Raw genomic sequence first — 23,967 nt, forward strand, 5'->3', positions numbered from 1 at the left:
GATTTTGGCTCTATCAGAGCCAAAATCACTCCCACTGACATCACTAGTGATGTCAGTGGGCCGGCTTCTGACGGGAGGCGTTCCCGTGGGAACGCCCCCGTCAGGGAGGCACGCCCACCAAAGGGTGCGTGCTGTCAATCAACATTGACAGCACGCCCCCTTTGATCGGACACAACGAGCGAAGGACTTTCCTTCGCTCGTCGTGTCTGGCGCATGCGCACGACGGAGCTCCCTCCGTCGTGCGCATGCTCAGTGCAGACCATCGACCCACTTGCGAGCGGACAGCCGCTCGCGAGTGGGTCTGAATCAGGCCCTTTGTCAGGTAAAATAAATGTATTTGATATAGATTAGCATGTCAGTTATGCTTACTGCAACATTAGTTGTAATGCTTCTGTGTATGTATCTGAAGAATGCAGAGAGCCAAAAACACAAGTTCTGAATATCCAATGCCCAGGAGTAATAAAAGTCTTTCGAAGAAGGATAACTGGAGATATATGCATTTAGTATACATGTCGTAAATAAAAACTAAATTTGTTATACCATATGTATTACTTAGTTTAGAAAGATAAATGGCTTTGATATGTATTTTTCTCTAAATATTGTACTTGGTTGTTAGAAACTAATTATTGTGCTGTACAGTTCATGTTGACTTCTAATATATGTACGATTATCCCATAAAGAAATCAGGTCATCACTCTGTACATACAGCTGAGGGTCTTTATTCCGATATATTTTTCCATCTTGTTTGTATAGATATTGGTCAATTTCATCTTCCACCACTTGGGGTGCACTCGCAGGTCTGGGAGCCTGAGTCAATGCAGATATATCCATGACCTCAGATGACGGCCCAGCAGAGCTGGACGGGTAAAGATACAGCATATCGCCATGTCTACAGAAGAAAGCATAGAGACAATGGATAGTATGTCTAGCACAGGTGATTCATTATCTAAATAAACAGCATCAGCTAAACAAACCAACCAAATATGTTCGCTTATAAAATTCAATGGGTCAGATTAAATTATACACGAAAGCTCCCAAAACAGGTCCCTGTGGCTTCAGAAGGCAGATTCTTCTAGCAGCCTACGGTGGTGCAAGCAAACTCCACCTACCCTCATAGGCAGATAAATGCGTAACCAACGGGAGCTTGCAGCTAATTGAATATGTCCCATAAAGCCAAAGTAGTATGGATGTATACATTAATAACAGCATATAAATAACAGATCATATCCTATGTTGCTTGCGTTAATTCCATATAATACCAAAAATGAAACAGGTAATATTAATTCCAATCAAGCTCACATGTTGTCTGTGCCAAGAAAAGCGTAATCCCATACTTACCATTAGTTCAAAATCAGAAACCACTTTTAAGAATTATTACTACTATAAAAAAAAAAAACAATGACGTGATGTTAATACTTCTCTGAAGCTGTTGGAGGACACTGGACGCTGTGGATAAAATATCCTATTGGACGTTGAAACTTTAAATATATTAAGGTGTGCCTTCTTCCATCTTCCATATCCCGACACCCAGCCTGCCATATAGGCTTATTACATTTTCTAACCAAACATCACAGTACAGAACCAGAGAAACAAAATTAATGAAAAAAAGAGAGAAAAAACAACACCTCCATGAAGAACAATTAACTTTGCTAAAATTTAAACAAAAGAACTAGAATGTGGGAACAAAGTGTCCCCTAATGGATTTTAAAAATTTTTAAAAATCCCATATACTCCATCATATTATTGGGGGACAACACACCCTGGGGATGTCACAAGCTGCCCCTTTGGGAGGGTACACCCACTCCTTACAGCAAAATATGGTGTCCTTAATCACAATCACATTGAGTTAATAAAATTTGTTAACTGTGTAGACCAGTGGTTCCCAAACTGTGCGCCGTGGCACCCTGGGTGCCTCTGGACACTTGCAGGGTTGCCTTAGGTTGGTGGTTCAGCACCAAACAAAACTTATATGGTCAATGTAATGTAAATATTATTATTGTTTATTTATATGGCGCCACAAGTGTTCCGCAGCGCCTTACAAAGTACATAAACAAATAGATTGATTTACAGTGACTTACAGTACAGTACAATACAATACAATACAGGACATGCATAATATACATTGCTACATTCACGACCATAACACCCAGATAAGCAACAATGCAAAGCAATCAAGTGTTAGGTGCCCTGGTAGAGAGTAAGAAGTAGATGAAGGTATAGTAAGGAGATGCACAAGAGGGTAGAGGGCCCTGCTCATGGGAGCTTACATTGCAAACACAAGCTCAAACCTGTTCACCACCACATAACTGAACCTAAGGATGACAGGTTAGCACAACTTACTTCACTTTACTACATTTTTTCTGAATTTCTCAAACTTTTGGCTTAGGGGTGCCGTGAAAACAATGCCGATACTATAGGGTGCAGTGATTCAAAAAAGTTTGGGAAGCACTGGTGTAGACCAAAAACTTTGCGGTCGCACTACACAGCTGCTCAGCCAAAGAACCATGTCGCACTGTACAGGAGGTGCTCAATGATCTATTAAAATGGGTAATCTCAATGCAAGGAATGGTTACTCCTACCGCAGTGTTAGTGTGGCAAATCACAGACGTGACCTATCTAGTAATCGTTTGTTTGGACGTAAATTAATCCCTTTGATAGACATCACAGAGAAAGAGAAGAACACCAGATTTTCTCAGATCAAGGGTTATATTAGGGTTAAAAATAGAGTGGGATTTAAAAAGGAAACCATACTAAATACATAGCCAGGAGTGGTTTGCTTTTTTGCTTTTAATTCTATTGCCCTTTTAAGTCACACACCAAATCCTCAACCAATACAGTTCCGAACTAAAAAAAGATCCACATGAGCTGGCCTGGGAGGCTGATTTAGGGCAAACTCTAGATACTGATGATTGGGACGACACACAAGCCAATGTAGCATCCCGTTCCATCTGTGTACGCATAAAGGAAAATGCTTATAAGCTTTTCTATAGATGGTATTATGTTCCCTCCAGGCTAAATAAGATGCACCCCAGTGTTTCCTATTTGTGTTGGAGATGTAGAATGAGCATTGGAACATTTTTACTTCTATGGAGGGACTACCCGAAACTGGTTCCTTTTTGGAACGAGATCAGATCTCTCGCTAACTCCATTCTAGGTTTAGACATACCTTTCAATCCTAAGTATTTCTTTTTGCTACTAAATGTTCCGGATGCCTCCCATCATCAACATAAATTGCTTAGGCATTCTTAAAGTCACATTTCACCTCTCTGCAGCTTGCAAATCACCTAAAATTCCAACTATAATTGAAATCCTAGCCAGGATTTGGCACATATCATCCATGGAATATATGACCAACATAATGTGTAATTCTCATCCAAGAGGTTTACCAAAACATGGGAACCTTGGACTTCACACTTTTCTGATTCAGAACAGCTGGGATTTCTCATGTATCACAACTTAAAAAATATGCTAATGACTCACTTTCCACCCAGTGCTTAGAGACACCCACAGACAGCACCTCATATCCGCCACTCACGCACAATACCGTATACATCGAACGCAGATCAGGAGGCCATCGGTCTTCTAAGTCTAAGCTATCACAGATTTCACCCGCGGCTAATTGACAGGCAAAAGTCCAGCGATGCGGGGTTTAGCTATTCAATTAAATAGCTATTTCCTCGCGTCATTAGACCGGGGCTCCCGCGCGAGAACACACTGATTCCGCGAGAACTGCGAGACTCAGGCTCCTAGTGCTGGAACGTCAGACTCAGGCTCCTAGTGCTGGATTTAATATGTATTCATTTAAGTGGAACTTAAATGGAATTTTTAAAACAATTTTCTGCTGAATAAACAACAAGAATTGGTATCTGCCAGATACAGCTCACAAGCTCTATCTGGCAGATACCAAGCCATATAAATAGTCAAATGAAAAAAAAAAAAAAAAATGTAAGTGAGAGTCCACAAATTTGAGTTGCTGAAAAGGAGATTATTGGCATGCCTTCTACACTAAATTCAAATCCCAAGAGACTAGTGGAGGAAAAGACTCCATTTCCAGAAGTGTTACGCTTTTTGAAAAAAAAAAAAAAAAAAGTGTAGAAAATGTAATCTTTAAGGAACTCTATTTCATCTTTGATCTAATACAGAAGCAAACAAGGAAAGTGGAAAGCAGTAGTTAAAACTTCTCTCTCTCTCTAACACCAACTGATGTAATGGGTCATGGCTTTTATAGCCACACTGTTAAAACTAGCCCAGCTAATCTCTGATGGTAAAATAATCCAAGTTAATAATTAATAAATCCCATTTGAGTAAAATTCCATAATAAATCTACATTAGAATCTTTGCATACCACAAGGGTCTTGGCCAGTCTGGTGCTACTAAAGAGCATTAGACCTTCTTCCTACCTTTTGAGGATAAGCGGAGGCATTGCCACTAGAGGAAACAGTTGAAAATTCTATTGACCATCATGACGTTAACAAAGAACGCCTGTGGATCCATGGTTAGGGTTAGGCACCAGCAGGGAATGTTAGGGTTAGGCACTAGAAGGGATGGGTAGGGTCAAGTACCTACCCCGACGGTTAGACACCAGGAGGGAGAGTTAGGCACCAAGGGGAGGGTTAGTGTTAGGATTAGGGCTAGAACACAAAAAAAACATGTGTCGACCATATGTGTGTCGAATTAATGACCAAGTCGACCTTCAGTACCTGTGGACCTTCTTACTAGCTGACCTTTAGTGTGGACCATCAGTCCTTGTTGACCTATTGCCTATCTTCCATTGTCTATCTACCTGTATTTACTGTAGACCTAATGATCCACACCCCATATTGACATCTGATTGACCGCATCTCTACTCAATCTGAGGGAAGATGTCCAGATGGAGGATCCACTTTCCTGGGTGAAAGATGTGTCTGATAGGCAACCGTCCTCCCAGTCTTCTACCCCTGGAGAAAACACTGCCAACATCACTTAAACATTTTGTTCTGCCCAGCACATGATCCTGCTTGTTTCATTCATTGCAAAGGAGATTTATTTGCCTCGCCAGTGGTTTGTGTACTCCATCGCAGTGGCACTAAATACGTAGAGCCTTTATAACACTTATCAGAAGCTTTGTTTTCATTGAAAATACAAAAAAAAACAGCGCTAAAGAATAAAATATTACCAAATGGACAGTAGGTCGTTATAAACAATGGATAATTTAATGACACTAAATGACTAACAGAAAATAAATAATAAATAAATAAAATGAATTTCAATAAATAAACATACACATAATAAAACATGTATGAATGTAATGAAGCCACATAAGAATATATAAAAATCAGCACTGCTGGTCCATGGTAGATACTCCTTCCAGGTAAAAAAACACAGTCATAAGGGCTCCCACAATTAGTCAGGACTTATCTCCCTCTAGGCATAGAGTTTTACCGGATTCCCAATGGATGTTAGTCCACAGTCCCTGGCCACCTGCAATGGCCGGATAATAAAGATGGGGCTGTTGTCCTCTCCGAAGTGTGGTAACTCGCCCAAATGCTAAGGGGTACTTGTAGTCCAGGATATAGGATAGCCCAATAGTGGAAAGGAGAACCTCCAAATGTCCAATAGCTCAACGCGTTTCGCTGGCCCAAAAATACATCCAGCTTCCTCAGGAGCATAGTTTTCATTGAAGACCACAAAACCTGGACCCAACAGTGATGGATGACGGCCCACCAGCCCAGGAGATTGGCATTTGTTTTCACAATTTCCAAAGGGCAATAGGAAGGACACCAGAGAAGCTACAAACATGTTCTTGGCTGTAGATCAGGCATGTCAAACTCAAAATCCCAATCGGGCCGAATATTCAAGGTCTAAGAGTGTGTGGGCCGCAAGAAAAAAAAAGTCTTATATTCAATTTTGAAAGGTTTATTATTACGAAAAACCAACAATAACGTTTTAAAACTGAACCAAGATGAAAGTCTGTCAATCTGGACCTAGCAGGAGACTTGTTTCCTTTCATTAATTAGAATAATTGCTAACACTGGTAGGTACACCCTAGACCCAGTCTCTCAGCCTCACTGTTTCCCAGCCCTGCCTCAACATTCCCCACCCGTGTCTTCAGCTCCAACCCCCCCCCCCCCCCCCTTACACTAGTCAGGCAGAAAGATTTATTAAAGTATCAATTTACTTACTGAGTATCACACTACTGTGACACAGCCAGAATTGGCGGACCGGCGCCGATCAGAGCAGGGGGGGGAATGAAGGGCAGTCACACAGGTACCGTCTTACAGGCCTCTGGTGCTGGTCCTAGTCAATCTAAGAGCCATTAATCACCATCCAAGATTTCCTCTGGAACACCGGCTGCAGTATATATATGTCAAACATCAGTCCCAGAAACATCACCTCGAAGTGGGGACCAAACTGGATTTCTAGTACAGGTTGAGTCTCTCATATCTAAAATGCTTGGACCAGGGGTATTTTGGATATTGGATTTTTCCATATTTTGGAATATTTGCATACCATGATTAAATAATTTGGCAATGGGACCATACATGAAATTAATTTATGTTTCATAAAGAGGAAGTGCCGTTGTGGGAGGTGACGGGGTGGTCGGCAAAACACTGGCGTGCATAAATTAGCCACTGCGATGCCATATGCAGCCTGAGCACTCATAGGGCCTGATTCAGACCCACTCGCGAGCGGCTGTCAGCTCGCAAGTGGGTCGATGTTCTGGACTGAGCATGCACACGACGGAGGGAGCGAAGGAAAGTCGCTCGTTGTGTCTGATCAAAGGGGGCGTGCTGTCGATGTTGATTGACAGCATGCCCCCTTTGGTAGGCGTGCCGGGGGCGTGCCTCCCTGATGGGGGCGTTCCCGCGGGAACGCCTCCCGTCAGAAGCCGGCCCACTGACATCACTAGTGATGTCAGTGGGAGTGATTTTGGCTCTGATGGAGCCAAAATCACTCCGGAGCTTGCGGTTGAAAACCTCAACCGCAGGCTCCGGCTCGCAGTTTCGATGGTCGCGATGGTCAAGACCATCACGGCCATCAAACTGCACGCTCGTATAGCCTGTGGGTGGTGACCCACAGCTATACGAGCGTCCAGGAGGACTCTCCATTTTCATGGAGGCCGGCCCTCATTCAGATCGTGCGCTCTGCTCAGAGCGTACGGCTCTGAATGAGGGCCATAGTGTGCAATGTAGCTAGCAATTTCTGAGAAAGGTCAGACCTTGTGCAAGTGTGCATGAGGCTGCGATAGTACTCGATTGTACCGATCGTTTCGCAGTCTTGCTAAACATTACGGATATGTGTAAGGTAAAGTGGGCGTCCTTATGTTGTGCTGCGATGGCATAGCAGTCGCAATGGATTAGCATATGCAGTGTGCGTAATCACTATTGCAATTGAGATCGGTAATGAATCAGGCCCTGGATAGTGTTCATTTTAGCACCCTGCGCATGTTAAAACCCGTGCAGTTCCTCTTTCCTGCCTGGGGTGTCGCTCTCTGCACTATGTGGTTCTAGCATACAAACTGCTGTATCTCAGCAGTTTGCTGCATCAGCTGAGTGTGCTAAAATCACTAGAGCAGAGAGCGACATCTCAGGCAGGAAAGAGGAATTGCTTGGGTTGTGACAGGTGGAGGTGTTAGAATGAAGACTAATACAGATGAATACAAATTGAGCCTAGAATTGAAATAACTATCTAGCCATCACAATCAAAACAGAGGGAAAAAAACATACCCTGGGAAGAATGACCAATTACAGCGAAGAAGCTGAAATTCCATCTGTACAGGTCTGCCAGCAGTTCCTGCTATCCTCTGTGTCCCACTGTGAAGTACAGTGCAGTGTAGAGGAGGGTCTGCATGTACTCTGTAATCTATTTACATCCCACCAGGGCCCTACAGCAGCCACTTTTTTGGAGGATGGCCCTCATCTGCGGTACATTGGAACAGCTATTACTAAGCCTGGCCCAGCCTGTTCTAAATCTCAGGGAACCCAGGGTAATAAAGAAAAAAAACAACATGTAATTCATAAAAAGTACATTATGCTGCTGAACCTGCTTAATAGGCCCTTCACTCTGCTGACACTCAAAGAGAATACCTCATTGTCCAGACAGATGTGGTTAAGCGAAAGGAAGGAGTTAAAACTTTAGTATATTTAAAATGTCAATGTCTTATAGGAGACGCTCTGTCCCCAGGGTCTGAAAGAATGACAAAGGGGCCTATAGATCATTAAATATTTGCGGAATATTCCCAAAGAATACTTGTTTACAGGGGTTTCAGGTAAATATTAGGTATCTCCGGAATGTATTATGGAGGGGTCACAGCAGATATCTCCAATATCTGCTGCAGTCCCTCCATTTCCGACAGCAGCCGCAGCCCCCATAGGTTTCTTTGGGTGATACGATGCAGAAAACGGCGATGTGCTGCTGTAGCCTATGGGGTACACTTCGCAAAAATTATCGACAGAGAGTTCCTCCATAACACACCCCAGTAATGGCCCCCACACATGCGTGGTCAGTAGGCCAAGCATGTGCAGTAGTCCCGTGTGAGGAGTGTAGACACAGCGGATGCGGATACTTCACACATCGCCTGGGTGGGCTCCTTCTGGAGTTCCTGTGCCTGTGTGTGCTATATCATACATTCCGGTGCTATTATCTCATACTGCAATGTAATCATGGACACTAATATAGCGCCCAGAACGCATTGCAGTACGTGATCATTGATAAATGGGTTCCAAAGAAACAGAAAAAGATCACGGCACACATGGAACACATACATGGCAAGTGGTCACATATAGTAATATGAAAAGGCCTTTACAGACAATTGGGCTAATCCTGAGTTAGACGCATCTGCGACAACTCTTCCAGACAACCACCTGCTTATGCTAATGCAAGAAACCTCCTGTGTGCGCGGAAAGTCATTGCGACTGCATTTGGATCAGGCGTCCCATCTCCATCCCCTACTATTGAGCATAAAATTCAGCCTACATGCCCACAACACTCTTACTAGACAAAATAGATATGTACGATCACAAGGGCACCTTCCAGAAATGTCCGTTTCACGGATGTCGTCCGTCGAGGGATTGCTCAATCCGTACGCATCGATTTTGTGGCAGGTTTTTATCCATCAGTTAAATTACCATTTCCAATAATGTCATAACAATAGGAGTCTCTTAAAAATCTGCAAATTACTAAAATCTACAAGCTCTTCTCTTTCGTGTTTAATAATCATTTTGCTGATGCATATCGATCCTTTGCTATAGTATTTATTCAGCATGTAAAGGCATATCTATTCAGAAATAATATATCTATTCACAGATGGAATAATGCACAATCAATGGCCACTCAATTATGTACACCTGCTTGTAATACAATTATCTAATGGAACATGTGACAGCAACTCAATGCATAAAAACATGCAGATATGGCCAAGAGCTTCTGTAGTTGTTACTTTAGACCAAACATCACAATGGGTAAGAAATGTAATATAAGTGACCTTGACTGCAGAATTATATATGATGCCAGACAGGGTGGTTTGGGAATCACAAAAACTGCTGATCATCTGGGATTTTCACACACACAACGCACAATAGAATTTATAGAGGATGTGCAAAAAACAAAAACATCCAGTTCTGTGGACGATAATGACTTGCTAAAGAGAGGAGTCTGAGGAGAATGGCCAAGCTGACAGGTTGGTGACAGTAACTCAAAAAACATGCATTATAACATGATATGCAGAAGAGCATTTCTGAATGCAGAGCACATCAAACCTTGAAGTAGATGGGTTACAGCAGCAGAAGGCAGCCACACTGGCCTACACTCCTGTCAGCTAAGAACAGAAAACTGAACCTACAGTGGGCACAGGATCTGCAAAACTTGACAGTTGAAGACTGGAACAAAATAAAGTTGCCTGATCTACAGAATCTCGACTTTTAGTGTGACATTCAGACGGTAGGGTTAGAATTTGGTGAACATGGATCCGTCCATCCATGATCCATCCTGCCTTGAGTCGCTGGTTCAGACTGGTTGTAGTATTATAGTGGTGTAATGGTGCGTGGTGTGTTTTCTTAATAGGCCCCTTAATACGAATTGAGCTTCATTAAAATGCCACCGCTTTATAGGCTACTTCCGGTAGGAAAATGTCCCTGCACACAAAACACGTGATCTTAAGCAGTTTCCATGTAAATGACAGTTCAGATTAATTTAATGGCCTTCTCAGTCACCAGATCTCAGTACAACAAAACACCTTTGAGATGAGGTGGAAAAGGAGATTTGAAGAATAAATGGTGGCTATTTTGGGAGTGAATGGGGGTTCCTACACTGTATAAGAAATGTTTAACTAATAAAGTGGTCACACATATATGTAGACATGACAGTCATATACATGTCACAGAGTTACATGTGTATACATTATAAAGCAATATATACATAGATATATATGACAGTGCACACGTGTAGACATGATGAAGAGACAATGACATATAGACAAAAAAAGAAAAGAAAAGGGGTAGAGGCCTACTCAGTACTGGAAATGGAGTACCTAATACAGTAGCTATTAAGTGTATGTCACTGAGAAGATACGTGGCCATAAAAAAACGTCAGAGACTGTCGTGACTTTTAATAGTCAAACAATGAGTAGTGTTATGCTGGGCATACACAGCCAGATAAAATGTCTGTCAGACCGACAGACATTTTATCTGGCCGGCTGCCAGCCGCAGATGTCGCCGGCATATACTGTGAGAGAAATCTCACAGTGTATAGCCCGACATCCGCGCTCCGCCCCCGGGGGAGACACTTCCCTGTTCCTTCCGTAGGAAGGAACACAGGAAACGTCTGTCTGTCGGCCACGCTGGGCATACACTGCCCGATGCGGCCGACAGTTTACCGGGTAAATATCGCATCGGACGGGCATGCTGGACAATCCTGCATGCCCGACCGAGCAATATTTAACCCTCGGTCGCCCGAACACACGCTACAATTATCGGGGCGATCCGCCGATATCAGGCGGATCGCCCCGATAATTGTAGCGTGTATGGCCAGCATTATTCCTTATAGTTTACAAGTTATCTTAATGAAATAGAAGAACAGAACTTATTGTTTATATAAATGTGTTACAGGAGTTTAGACATAATAATATCATTGGGTGTATTATGTAAGGGTCAAAAGGTAAACAAACAAAATGCTAACTATCTCTGAACAAAATATGAAAGAACCAAACTCTAATTTAGAACTAAATTAAATGTATTATACAAAGTATCATCAATAATTGTAACATGTAGACACACTTGCTGTAGTTTTGTGATTAATGGACTTGACATTCTGAATCAATTATATCATGAAAACCAATGCAGTTCCTTTTGACAACACTCATCACAACAACAATGAAAAGCTATACACTCACTTGATCTTCAGTAGATTAAGTGACTTGTTTTGGCTAGCTGATATTTCTCCTGTCCTATTCCTGTTCAGGTAGACAGAGAAACCATTATTCCTAAATCCATATTCTTTCGCTACCTAGAAAAACATGAAGGGAAATAAATGATAAAAATAAATAATTTGAAGAATTTAGCAATGTTGTAACAATTACCTTTAAAGTAAAAAAAATTGGTAAGCCTTAGAGGGTTCTCTTACAAATGAGATGTGATACTATACACTACCCAGTTTAATATATCTGTACAACAACATTAACTCCCTAGAACACAGGTTGAATGTGCAGGACCAAATCAAATTATTTATGGTTATTTATGTAGTTTAATGAAGGACAGAATGAGTGATCGTTCAGTCATTCATTCAATTTTCATAGTGTGTATCGGCAATCTTGCATGTTCTGGGGCGAAGGGAAATCGCCCCGACCATCGCCAATATTGCAGGTCGTTGTACGGTGTACCCACCCTATGGCTGAATAATAAACCTTACTATGTGTTTCTTTTGAAAATTAATTTTAGGTTTCGCTGTCCTTTAGCTTGTTTTTATTAATCATAAACATTTACTAAAGAGCTTACGCAGAATTAATGGCTCCCAGAATTAGATCTTCAGACATATACAACATGTGAAAAACTCCTTGGTGAAGGTAACTGTTGACAGACAAGTACTGGTCTCCAGTACCTTTTCATTGGTGCATTGAAGTGACATTTTGGTTATCTCCCAGCATTTGAGAAGATTTTGAAAACCGGAACAAAATATCAAGTTTGTGTCACAGAGGAATGTTATACCCCTTTCACACTGCCATGAAACAACCTTGGTTATGCACATGAACGTGCAGCAATCCGGGTTACTGTGCAGTGTAGAAGGGCCTAGTTGAAATAACCCGGTTAACGAGCAAGGTTGGACATGAGTTCAACCCAGCTTAAAGTGCGGTGCGAACGGGTAACCCGGGTAAGGCGACCCAGGTCCCGTTCACTGCATAGGGAGAGCCGGCGCTTGGAGATGATCTCATCTCCAAGCTCTGGCTCAGCAGCGATGGCGGTGACGTCATCGACCCAACATTTATTGCCGGGTCGGGCAGCCAGTCTGAAAAAGGTCTCAGGCAGGTCGCACCCAGTAGACGAGTGTACAAATCCCAAGTGCGACCTGCCAATAGTGATGTGAAAGGGGCATAAGTGACATTACATTCTACAGAAAATAGTATGTTTTAAAGAGCAAGTAAAGTCCGTATCTGACAATAACATATGACAAATATTATGAATTAATGAGATGAACAATTAGCATGAAAATACTGAAAGATTTATGCTTTACTATATATGTTCACTATGCAATCCAACACCTCTGTAGAAAGTTGCCCTGTTAGGAAGGTGGAACTCCACTAACTAATCTGGAAGATTAGTGGAAGGTGACAGACAGGTTTGCTGAGTGGAAATGCCCTGTGTGGATTGGTGGATTACTACACAGGAGTGTGGCTTAAAATGTCATAGGTGCTAAAATGTAATATTAAAGCTATTCTGATGCTCTGTACACATGGTGTTCAGGAGATATCTGTCAATCAAAAATGTACTGGTAGATATATGTTAAGTCCTAATTGTTCTGAATTGCAGACACCGCTGCTTACAGTGCTGCATTTTGTATATTATAACGGCCATTTTATAAGTTACACTTTTACAAGACGACAAACCTTTTTAAGAAATGTTGCTGCTGATTCACGTTTGCTTGCACTGATGCGCTTTACTCCTTCCGGAGACTGAATACGAACTGTCTGTGGGAAAACAGAACGCAAGTTCACAGATAGAAATAAATAAGTAATGACACATGCTGTAAATTTAGTGATTATCAGGTGCACCTGTCATACATACTGGAAAAGATGTAAATTAATAAATTAGCAGAAAACGGACTTAGTGAATGATCTGATAATGAGTAAAGTGTAACAGCCTATAGTACAGCAAGCAATAAAGAATGTATGTATATATGCAGAATTGATAAACAAAACTGTATATATGATACATAAAAAATAAAACATTTTATTTATAGTGGGGTATAAGCAGTTTGCATATGTAGAAGGTAATAAATAAATGTAGTCTGTCAGCGTTTCATGTGTAAAAAGGTATAAGAAAACCTAATGCTAAACAGTATCTAATAAATCAGTAAGATATGTGCTGAAACTAATCTTATAATGTCCCCTTTTGTACTCTTGTGTTGTTATAGGATACAGGTTTTCCAGCCAGCTCTTTTGGTTTTCTACTTGCATTAGAAATCATATCATAGGAAATATAGTGTAACAGTATTTATTACATATAAAAGCAGCATAAACTTTCTCACATCATACATACCTCCACAGTCCATTATGTCATGCCCATATGGGCCTAATGTTTTTCACATGTGGATCTAGCAACAATACCTAATATTCCAGTGTTAGCACCAGTGCTCAGGGTTTCCCCTTTCCCTATTACATTCTCACATTTGTCAGAAAGCAGATCACATATAACAGTGATTATAGCAGGGAGCTGTTCTCCAGGAAATACCCACCTCAATGATTTCAGTTTCTGAGCTTTGTCCCATGAGCAGTGTGACTAGAGTTCCCAAATACAGCCTACAAGCTGGAGATGTACTCTATAACCATAAGAGAACCAGGGAGAACTACAGAAGCTGACTGCCAAGGGTACTAAAGATTACATTAACAGCAGAAATCTATGCTAGTTATTCTGCCACAGAAGCACGCTTTTAGTGTGTTATATTTATTGAGTTAAACAGCATAATAGAAATGAGATAGAAATGGGAAATAAAGGGTGCGCTGGTGTTCTACCAATTAATACCCTGAATTAAATTCGGCAGCTACCACAGTATTAAGTATGTAACAGTCCGCAGTTCACTGTGGCAATGTTACTGAGTAGGTATGTTATCATGAAACACGTTTCCAATTTCAATGTTCTCAAAGTGATACTGATTAGTCAGAAAGTAAGTTTGAATCAGAAGGTATTTCTACATTGCAAATGTTATTTGCTGGTTGATAATACTTGCGGGGATAGTATGTAGATGGGAAGATTAGTTCACCTGCTGGGAGGTCCGATGTATGCCTTTCCAGAGGTTGTTGGATTTATTCACCAATAAGTATCAGCCAGCGTTTTAACGGTAAGCTGTCACTCCGCTGTTTGGGGAGAATCCGTGGATCCACCTTTATGCTGCACTGAGTGCCTATTACAGAGCATATACCGGCCACAGACAGCCAATCTTCCAGGCACCTGTGAGACACTCTCTGTCATTGAAACGGCATATAGCTGAGTATCACAATACTGCAGGATAGAGAGTACTAGAATACAGTGGAGCACACACCGGAGCGGAGGCGTCCAAGCCATCAGACGGATTCTCCCCAAACAGCGGAGAGACAGCTTACCATTAAAACGCTGGCTGATACTTATTGGTGAATAAATCCAACAACCTCTGGAAAGGCAGCATACATCGGACCTCCCAGTGGTTGAACTAATCTTCCCATCTAAATACAACCCCCGCAAGTATTACCAACCAGCAATTAACATTTGCAACGTATAAATACCTTCTGATACAAACTTACTTTCTGACTAATCAGTATAGCTGCATACACACACAACGATTTTTTGGCCGATAATCGTTAAACGATATCGTTAAACGATAATCGTTTGAAAAAATCGTTCACTTTCTGAGCCAAACAATGAACGATTATCGTTCATGCGCGTTCACGTTTGTAGTTCAGTCAGACTTGTCAACTGAACGATTTTCATTAAGGGAATATGCAAAAATCGTTTGTAGTTCATAAAAATCGTTCATTACACTTTAAAAAATCTGACAGATAATCTAACAGAAAATCGTTCATAAAATCGTTGGTAACAAAATCGTGTGTGTATGCAGCTTATCACATTGAGAACATTGAAATTGGAAACATGTTTCATGATAACATACCTACTCAGTAACATTGCCACAGTGAACTGCGGACTGTTACATACTTAATAGTGTGGCTAATTACCGACTCTCATTCTACATAGCCTCAAAGGATTAAACTGTTTTGGTACACAAAACTCTTAATGTATTTTTACTTGTGAGTCTATGCAGACTTTTACAGACTGAAATACATTGTATATTGCTATGTCTTGCTAGGAATTTTTAGGCTGTTTAGCTGTCCAATCACAGTTTTTAGTTGATACTATTACTATATTATTTTAGGAATACCATGCATTACGTGTATAATAAATTTTTTCTATTTAATTCCATATGGCGCTTCACAATTTTTTTTTTCTATTTGCTAAACAGCATAACACTAGGTTTCCCCTCTGCTCTCTTGAACCCCACAGTGAATTAATATAGGCTCTAATGGTCCCATTCCTCTGATAACCTGGAAGTTCAAAGTGGAGGGTCACTGATGTGTATACAGCCCAGTTTGAAAGAGACATATCAGTAAACTTGGACAGGAGTACAATGTGGGGATAGAGGTTTGAGCAGCAAATGGCAGAACTCTGAAATACATTTACAGCAACCAAACCGGCTCCAGCACACTGGAAGATCTAGGTTTTACATGTATAGAAGCCATGAAAAAAAGCTCTGCAGAGACACATACTGTAATTAGATATGGTACAGTAACATACATAAAATAGGTGTCACATAGCAAAACACAAGGATATACAAAACAGTGACGGCATACTGTATATACAGACATGACACAACAACATACGACAGTAACATACTAATCTACATGGCAGATGAAGACATGAGAGTGATACATATATCACCATAATATTGACACACTAACATACATGTTTTTCTTAAACTGCACTACTGTAGGCTATAAGATAAGCTGCTGCACTTTAATAAATACGATAAAGCTAATAATGATAAAGCACTTGTACAGTAAATGTCTGTTTGAAAGAGAAAGAGGAAATAATGTATAGCGCAATACCTGTGGAATAAACAGATCAGTTAGCATAAATGTTTAAATAGCCGCTTTTTTTCTGTGTTTTTAGAATGCCCGTACATGGGTGCCAGGGTTTCTGATGCTGCCGGTAATAAGCCGCACTGAGATGGAAGCAGGTAAAACTATCTAGCTAGATATCCCTATCTCTGCCTACCTTTCGTGCTGTACTTCGCTCCCGTCGGGTGATTCCCTCTGTGCGCGTCATGGTCATTCGCTCAGCGGCGTGATACTGTGACGATACTCCCGGTTTCAGTAGTACCATCACAGTGTGGCTTATTACCGGCAGCATCGGAACCCCTGGCACCTGTGTACGAACATTCTAAATACGCAGAAAAGCGGCTATTTAAACATTTATGCTAAATGAAATTTTTATTCCACAGGTATTGTGCTGCACATTATTTCCTTTTTCTCTTTCAAACAGACACTTAGGGCGGCCATACACGGTAAGGTTTTTATTACGATGTGTACGATTTCTATCAATAGTAACGAGCGATCATACACAGCGTATGTTGTTTTGGTGTACAAACGATGTCGATGCGCGTCCTGCAGTCGTATAATTGGATTGCCGCTCTACCTATCTTACCACGATGTGACACACATCGTATCACTTTTGGCAGGTAATATGATTCGATGTCTGATTATGAGGTGTATAAAAATCCCTAACCGCTCCCCTCCTCTGTTTTGTCACGAGAGACGGCGTTCCGAGCAGCAGCATCGCAGCATGTGTGTTGAAGTGAGTATACATCACGGCACTCAGTACACTTGTCCCCTTCTGGCCCTGCCATTGTTTATATACCACACTGCCACCAAGACTCATTGTAATGGTTATGTGCACAACCGATCGCTCGTTTACGATTTATAATCGTGAAACGAAGCATCGGATCGTATTATCGTGTGAAAAATCATACAACTTTTGAACACATATGTAAAATTTCAAGGCGAAATCCTATAAAACATATTGTACGTCTGTTTATCGCACCATGTATGGCCTGCTTTACAAGCGTTCTATCATTATTAGCTACACTGACATACATAGCGATGACAAATGCTGGCAGTTTAGCCCTCTTTAGTTTATAGGGAAGTTCTACTGATTGTGCTGAGTATTAGGCTAAAGAAGAATTCCCAGCCTGGAGAGTACCTCCTGTCACGGTAATTTACATAGAGATCTCAGCAACCACTTGTAGAAGTAATGGAAATCCCCAGTGCTGCTCATAGTTGTGTTGTGACGAGCTGCAGCTCTCCCTGCTATTGGCTAGTGTCATATGTATGTAAATATAACAGTGTGATAATACATGGCACATACCTACAGTATAAACACGCATGAGAATGCAATACACACATACATGACAGTGACATACATTTGTTGATATGACAGTGACGCTGATATACACGAGTTTTACACATCTATAGGACACAGAAACACACACTAATATACATGACAGACACATATATGTATATATGACACAGCAATAAACACATGTTGACATACATGACACAGAACAATGTATCGTAGACATGACACAGCAATACCTACACCGATATGCAAGAAACAGTGAGACAATGACAGGTATACACAAACATGACACAGCACTGTGTGACACACTGAGATACATGACAGTGACAGACATACTGTATGCACACAGGGCCCGCAGGGCTGCCGGGGCCTAACTCTCCCGTACCCGGAGCTCTGGCCTCTCCCCGGGGACTGACACCTCTAACTACTTACAATACTTTCCGCCATGTTCCCCGTTGCCGGGCTACTCTGTCAGATTCCCGGCCTCTGACGTCTGCACCCGGCCGGTCCGGGATTACTGGTGTAGCAGTAAAATGCTTCCCCCGGCGATATGGGAGAGGAAAGGTTCCACCGTGACAGTCCGCAACAAAGTGCTTCCGCCTCGAAACACAACTTGTTTCTCACTCACTCACTCACAGAACAGTGACACATGGTGGACGTTATGAACATTGCGTGCAAATAGGACACTTTCCATGTATCTACTGTACATAGGGAATGTGAGCCCCCTCAGCAGGATTCCCTGTCTGTCTGGCACATGCCTTTACTGAGAGAGCAAGTTAAAGGAATTTATTTATTTTCATGCAAAGGTTTACATTTGTTGTATTTACCTACCTGATCAATCTGATATTAAATATATAAAAAAAAATGTTTGTAAGGTTTGTGCTATTTAAAAATGAAATGGGCATCTTTACAGTTGGGCACCAGGCAGCAGAATGGTATGGCAGGCACGCACCTGGTGGTATGTAATATAAGGATATCTTTTGGTGCACTGTATGTAACACACACTGCATAGTATGGTCCATTAAGTAAATACGATGGTACAGATCAAACCCGTATATTCAGGACATATATTACATCCATATGGGAAGAGAAAAGGATGGATTCATTGTTGTGAATATAACTTGCTTCATGTGTATGGGGGGGATGCAGTTGAAATACCCAGTCAGAATCCCACTGCCGGCATCCCAACGGTAATTAGTGGGGTTAGGGGGAGGGTTAGGCACTAGGGGAAGGGTTAGGGATACCCCTGGGTGGGAGGTAGGATTAGTATACTTAACCGACAGGTGTCGGTATTCTGACCGCCGGGATCCCAAATCTCAGCATCCCGTACCCAACCCGTATGGGGACAGGTCAAGGGAATAGTAAAATTAAATATTACATTCTTCAAAATCTGCATGAATTACTTTTGAGAAGGGAGCTTTTCCAGGAAACAGTTCAGTTTGATGTTCAAAATAGAGCACCTCTGATGATCAGTATATAAAACAATTGATACAGTACATATTATCAGACAGTAGTAGTATAATACCAATTCATTGATGATACTGGATCAGAACTTCTATATACCCCTGCCTATATCTTCTAATATCCTACCTATAAACCTCTAAGGATGACGCTAATTTGCGTACGCAGTCATACAGTAAATAAAGACTTAAGACCTGGAATCTGTGGTTCCAAAGCACATGTATTATTCAAGTAAAAGTACAGTCAGTTACACGCTCTTGATCCAGACACAATTCGGTGCAAAGGAATTATACAGACCCAAGTACAGTATACATATGCAGCGCATTCTGGTCCAGATGTTAGGCATCAGCAAGAAACCCCTCAGTCAGCATTCAGCAAGAAGACTAAGAACCCAGTGTTGGAGCACACATATTTATACCCCCCCCCAGAATAGACAGGACAATAGAGAAGTTTCTTGCTTATGCCATTGGTTCCCAGGGGGGAAGCATCTGTTACAGAGCGTTTAACAGGCTGGTTCAAATAGACTCATCCCAGCCTCTAACAACTGGGGTCTCTGCCCTCCCACCCCATGCAATCATCCTAACAGTTGTTCATATAATATACATTTTGTTGCTTAAAGTCTCTGCGGTCCATAAGTTGAGAATGCATGATGCGATCTCCACACCGATAATACCGGAATTTTGTTGAAAGAGTACGCATCAATACGAAACCAAACACGGCTTTCTTAGCATGTATAAAACCTTAGTTATCAAATATCTTTATTTCACAGCATTTATACTAACTGAACAAACTTAAATCTTATACCTTAAAGCTTATTAAACCTTTTATGTGGATATGTAATGTGTGAGTATGCAGGGTTTGATATAAAGACGCTAGTTAACTTGGGGCAGATGCGTGCGCATGAAGCTAATAAAACAGTGTTTTCACACAAGGTCTTATGCATTCGCTAATATGCGACTAGTTAACAGCGCAATTGTGCGTATTAATGGGTGTATGAGGAATGGTGCACTTAAATCTCACTAAGTGAACACCTAGCAGTGTTGAATGCTGAGCCTTCTAGTTCCACATGCCCCTTCTCTCAGCAGCCCCCACCTTTCCCAGGCTCAAAAGAAAAGCCCTTTTATTCTCCCAGACTCTTGTGTGAATGCAAATTAGCCCAGCTACAAGACCCAGACCTAAGATAACACTCTTGGCTTTGAAGTTATTTCATTGCAGGACGCCTGCTAAGGTAAGGTGTGTATTCTAGCCGGGCCACCTGGAGTGAGAGCAGACGTTATCCAGGAAGCTTATCTACACAAGCTAGTTATCACGTGGCCATTTGCTCTGTTCAGCTAATGCAATCCAATTTTGACATAATGTAAAGCCATTTCTAAAATATATCCTTTATAATACGTAAAGTCATGAAATGGGGTTTTGGTGAATCGCCGTAACTTATGGCGATGGTCACAGATGCATTCGCATGATGCTAATAGTATTATCGCCAAATGTACTAAAGTGTGAGTTTATCTAAAATGGCGCTTAGGCGGCCATTCGCAAAATGGCGCAAGATGGTGTCGCTGCGATTCAATTTTAAACTGATCTTGTCTCAGCCAATAATCCAGTTTCGACAGTATTTAGCCAGCCGTAGCTGTAATATGCAACACTGCAGTAGTAATGTACACATTGGCAGAGCCGTAACTAGACTTTTTGATGCCCTGTGCCAGAAAGAGCATTGGCGCCCCCCTAATTTTTCAGTGACATAATGCACCCAAAAAAGGGGAATGGCCTCATGGGGAAGAGCCAGGGAAGAGATAAGGGAGGCCAGGAGATGCTGGGAATGAAATAAGAGGAAGCTACAAGTGAGAAGGATAATAAACAGAAATTTGACAGGCCCAAACAGCGCCCCCTGACCTGTGGTGCCCTGTGCGATGGCATCGGCCGCACTACCCTAGCTACGGCCCTGCACATTGGTACATAGCTTTTTATTCTTTTTATTTGTGCCCTTAAATGCATATAAGCCCTTTTGTGCCAGTAGTATAAGGTTCCCCTTTTGGAAACTGTAGTGTGATGCTTCTCCCTTTGTGGCGAATAGGAGGTTACTTATCTCCGGAGCCTGTGATTCTTATTAAAGAGAAATAATCTGTGAGATTCTTTCATACGTGGACATAACCATGGTTTATCACATGCAACTATACAGCTAGCACAACAGCCCCATTCCAGCTTCTACAACCACAACATTCCACCAAATGGCTCATAATGTCATGTATAGCTTCATTGTCTTTGTTGTAACAAAGGGCATAGCGGTCCAAGAGCATGATATGCAACTTATATGGACATGTGATCTGGGCACCTCACTGGTAATATTATCACACTCCAGTTCTGAACACACTCCACAATCAGCACTGAACAATTAAAAATAATTAACATTCTACAGAACATCTACAAATGTTTTTCTGTGTTTGGCAAGATTGAGAGAAGTCCACTCTCGCAATTCAGTTGTAGATTCTGTGCTGGGTTTTTATTATCAAGTTTAGAACTGATCAGGGCTGTGAGCTGGGGGTCCATCGACAGGACAGGATATGAGTCATTAATGTAATGAAAACATATAAGCAATTGAAAAAAAACACTGTATCAGGAAACTGAGGTGGCCGGGTATCGTCAGATCAGCGGTTGTGCACTTTGTGGCGCTTGTCAGCTTCCTCCAATGCGTTTTATAACCATATGTACTTTTTCCTTAAAATATAGCCTTAGAATTTGACTTGGGCCTGTTTAAGTTCTATTTTCACCAGTCGGTTCTTTCAGAGTCTTTTGGGAAACTGCAGATATATGTCTTCATTTGATTTCATCAGAAAAAATAAGACTGTCATCCAGAAAGACATGCAACTACAACTTTATCTAGTAGATCTTTTTGAACATCATTTGATTAAATGGTGGTAAGATGCAGGGATATTACACAGGCCAAAGAGCATGACCATATACTCAAAATTTCTATATCTGGTACTGAATGTAGTCTTTCATTTATATTTTAATCAAACATGAACAAGATTGTAAGCCCTTTTCGGACTCAGCAGCGAATCAGAGAAGTCAGCAGTGTTGTCTTTTTACTTAAGATGCCTCCTGCTGCTTTCGCACAATTTGGCGTACTGTACATCTCTGAATCAGGCCCATAGTCCCTACAGTAGGTCCCTGGTAATTTTTATCTAAAAAAAGCCAAATGTAGGGTATAAGATGTCTCACTCCTGCACTGTGATGACATGAGTTTGTGGCTCCAATTGGATTGTGATAAATACATGATGTGTATTTACAGCCAAGTGTTTATCAAATGGTATTTTAAAATTATTTCTATTTTTGCATCTTTCACCCTCTATTTGCTAAGATTATTTATTTAACTCACGTTGAGGCACCGGGAAGGCCAGGAGCATGTCCTATTGGCAGACCAGTCAGCTGGTAGGGCATATAGAATTAAAATTAAACATTAATCCAGGTGTTTCACCAGTTACCTTCAAGATGATTTGCAGATGCAGAACACAGATCAATTTCAAAAGTACTTTTTTTACCAATCTAGGAGTTAATCGAAAGCTAATTTTAAATTCCTCCCACCAATTCCAGCTGTAAATTATAGAATCATTCATTTTTGGGAAACATAAGAGAGGCTAATTGAGACTTTGAGACAAGCTCAGGAACATTATAAATCTGCTGCAGACAGACGCCATAGACATATTCCTAATTTTCAGGTTGAGGTAAAGTTTAACTCTCAATCAAAATAAAAGTTTATGCATCCAATATCGTCTCTCAAACTGGGTCAAAAGACGCAAAACTTACTGGCTATTAGACAGAACAGCTCAGTTTTTGAAAGATTGAGTTTAAGGTGGTGAGAGGACATCCAAGATGAGTTGGCAGATAGAGTTTCAGTATAGGCCAGCATAGATGACAAGAGGGTCAGTAAAGGAATTGAGCGGTCGTTGCTTGGGGAAGAGGATACCAGTTCAAGTAGGATCTTGTCAGTCATTTTTAGGCATTGATGATGGTTGGAATGGTGTGTTTGGAATGCTTGAGGAAAAATGTAAATTTTATTTAAAAGGCTTTGGTGGTTAGAACCTGAGCTGAGAGATTGGAAGTACTGTATATTTGTATTTCAGTGTCCTCACTGTTTTCATAGGAGAGCCCATTTTGCTGTTTTCAATGACTGAGATCTTGGTTGACACTGAGAGTAAATAGTGTCAGGTACCAACCACAGAACCAGTGTGCAGGTCTTACTGGGTTCAATGTCTGACCTACTTTCAGCCCCTCTCCGAGTACCGCAATGATGGCTAAAAGCAATTTGAATGAGATTGTGCAATGGATCATCTACCTGGTCAAATCCCTCCTCATGGCTGTGTGTATCCATGTTCATTGCCGGAGACTAAGACGATGTCAAAGTACATCCAGGAGAACTTGGAGCAAGGTTTTATTCATCAATCTACTTCTCCAGCAGGAGCTCAGCTCTATTCTGTCATAAAGAAAGATGGGTGCTTGCGTTCCTGCATTAAATACAGGGGTTTCACTGTTATTGCTGTCAAAAACTGCTATCCCCTGCTCCAAATTTCCAAATTGGGCATGTGTACCTCATGTTGGCAAAAGTTGTGGTGGCTTCTCTTACCACCAAGAAGGTTACAGAAAGCACCAGAGGAAAATCAGAGAAAGCAACATAGTTAAACTCACTGGGCCTGATTCAGAGGTGCACATAGTGGCGGAAACTGACACTGTGCAGGGTGCTAGCCTGTTCAGCACCCCCGTCAAACTATAAACTTGCGCCCATCTACAAATATGTCCTCTTGACATGTCTCATATTTACTCCTTATTCACGTTACGTCACATAGTGAGCCCCTTTATGCCACAGAGTAATGCCCCTTTATGC

At 41.4% G+C, this 23,967-nt stretch overlaps 1 protein-coding gene across 1 annotated transcript in view; it reads right to left on the reverse strand.

Annotated features, from left to right (window-relative positions):
* Positions 1–18,217, reverse strand: part of NPLOC4 (NPL4 homolog, ubiquitin recognition factor) — an 81,270-nt gene extending 63,053 nt beyond the window's left edge. The window contains exons 1-4 of the mRNA XM_088474479.1: positions 18,063–18,217; positions 13,076–13,156; positions 11,369–11,481; positions 707–889 (exon numbers count right to left, since the gene is read on the reverse strand). Coding sequence (XP_088330605.1) covers positions 707–889; positions 11,369–11,481; positions 13,076–13,156; positions 18,063–18,077 — 392 coding nt within the window. The 5' untranslated portion in view covers positions 18,078–18,217. The remainder of the gene's footprint in view (positions 1–706; positions 890–11,368; positions 11,482–13,075; positions 13,157–18,062) is intronic.
* Between the last annotated feature and the right edge of the window lie 5,750 nt (positions 18,218–23,967).

Source organism: Taudactylus pleione, unplaced genomic scaffold, assembly GCF_031769625.1.
Source record: "Taudactylus pleione unplaced genomic scaffold, aTauple2 ptg000016l, whole genome shotgun sequence".
Classification (NCBI taxonomy): Eukaryota; Metazoa; Chordata; class Amphibia; order Anura; family Myobatrachidae; genus Taudactylus; species Taudactylus pleione.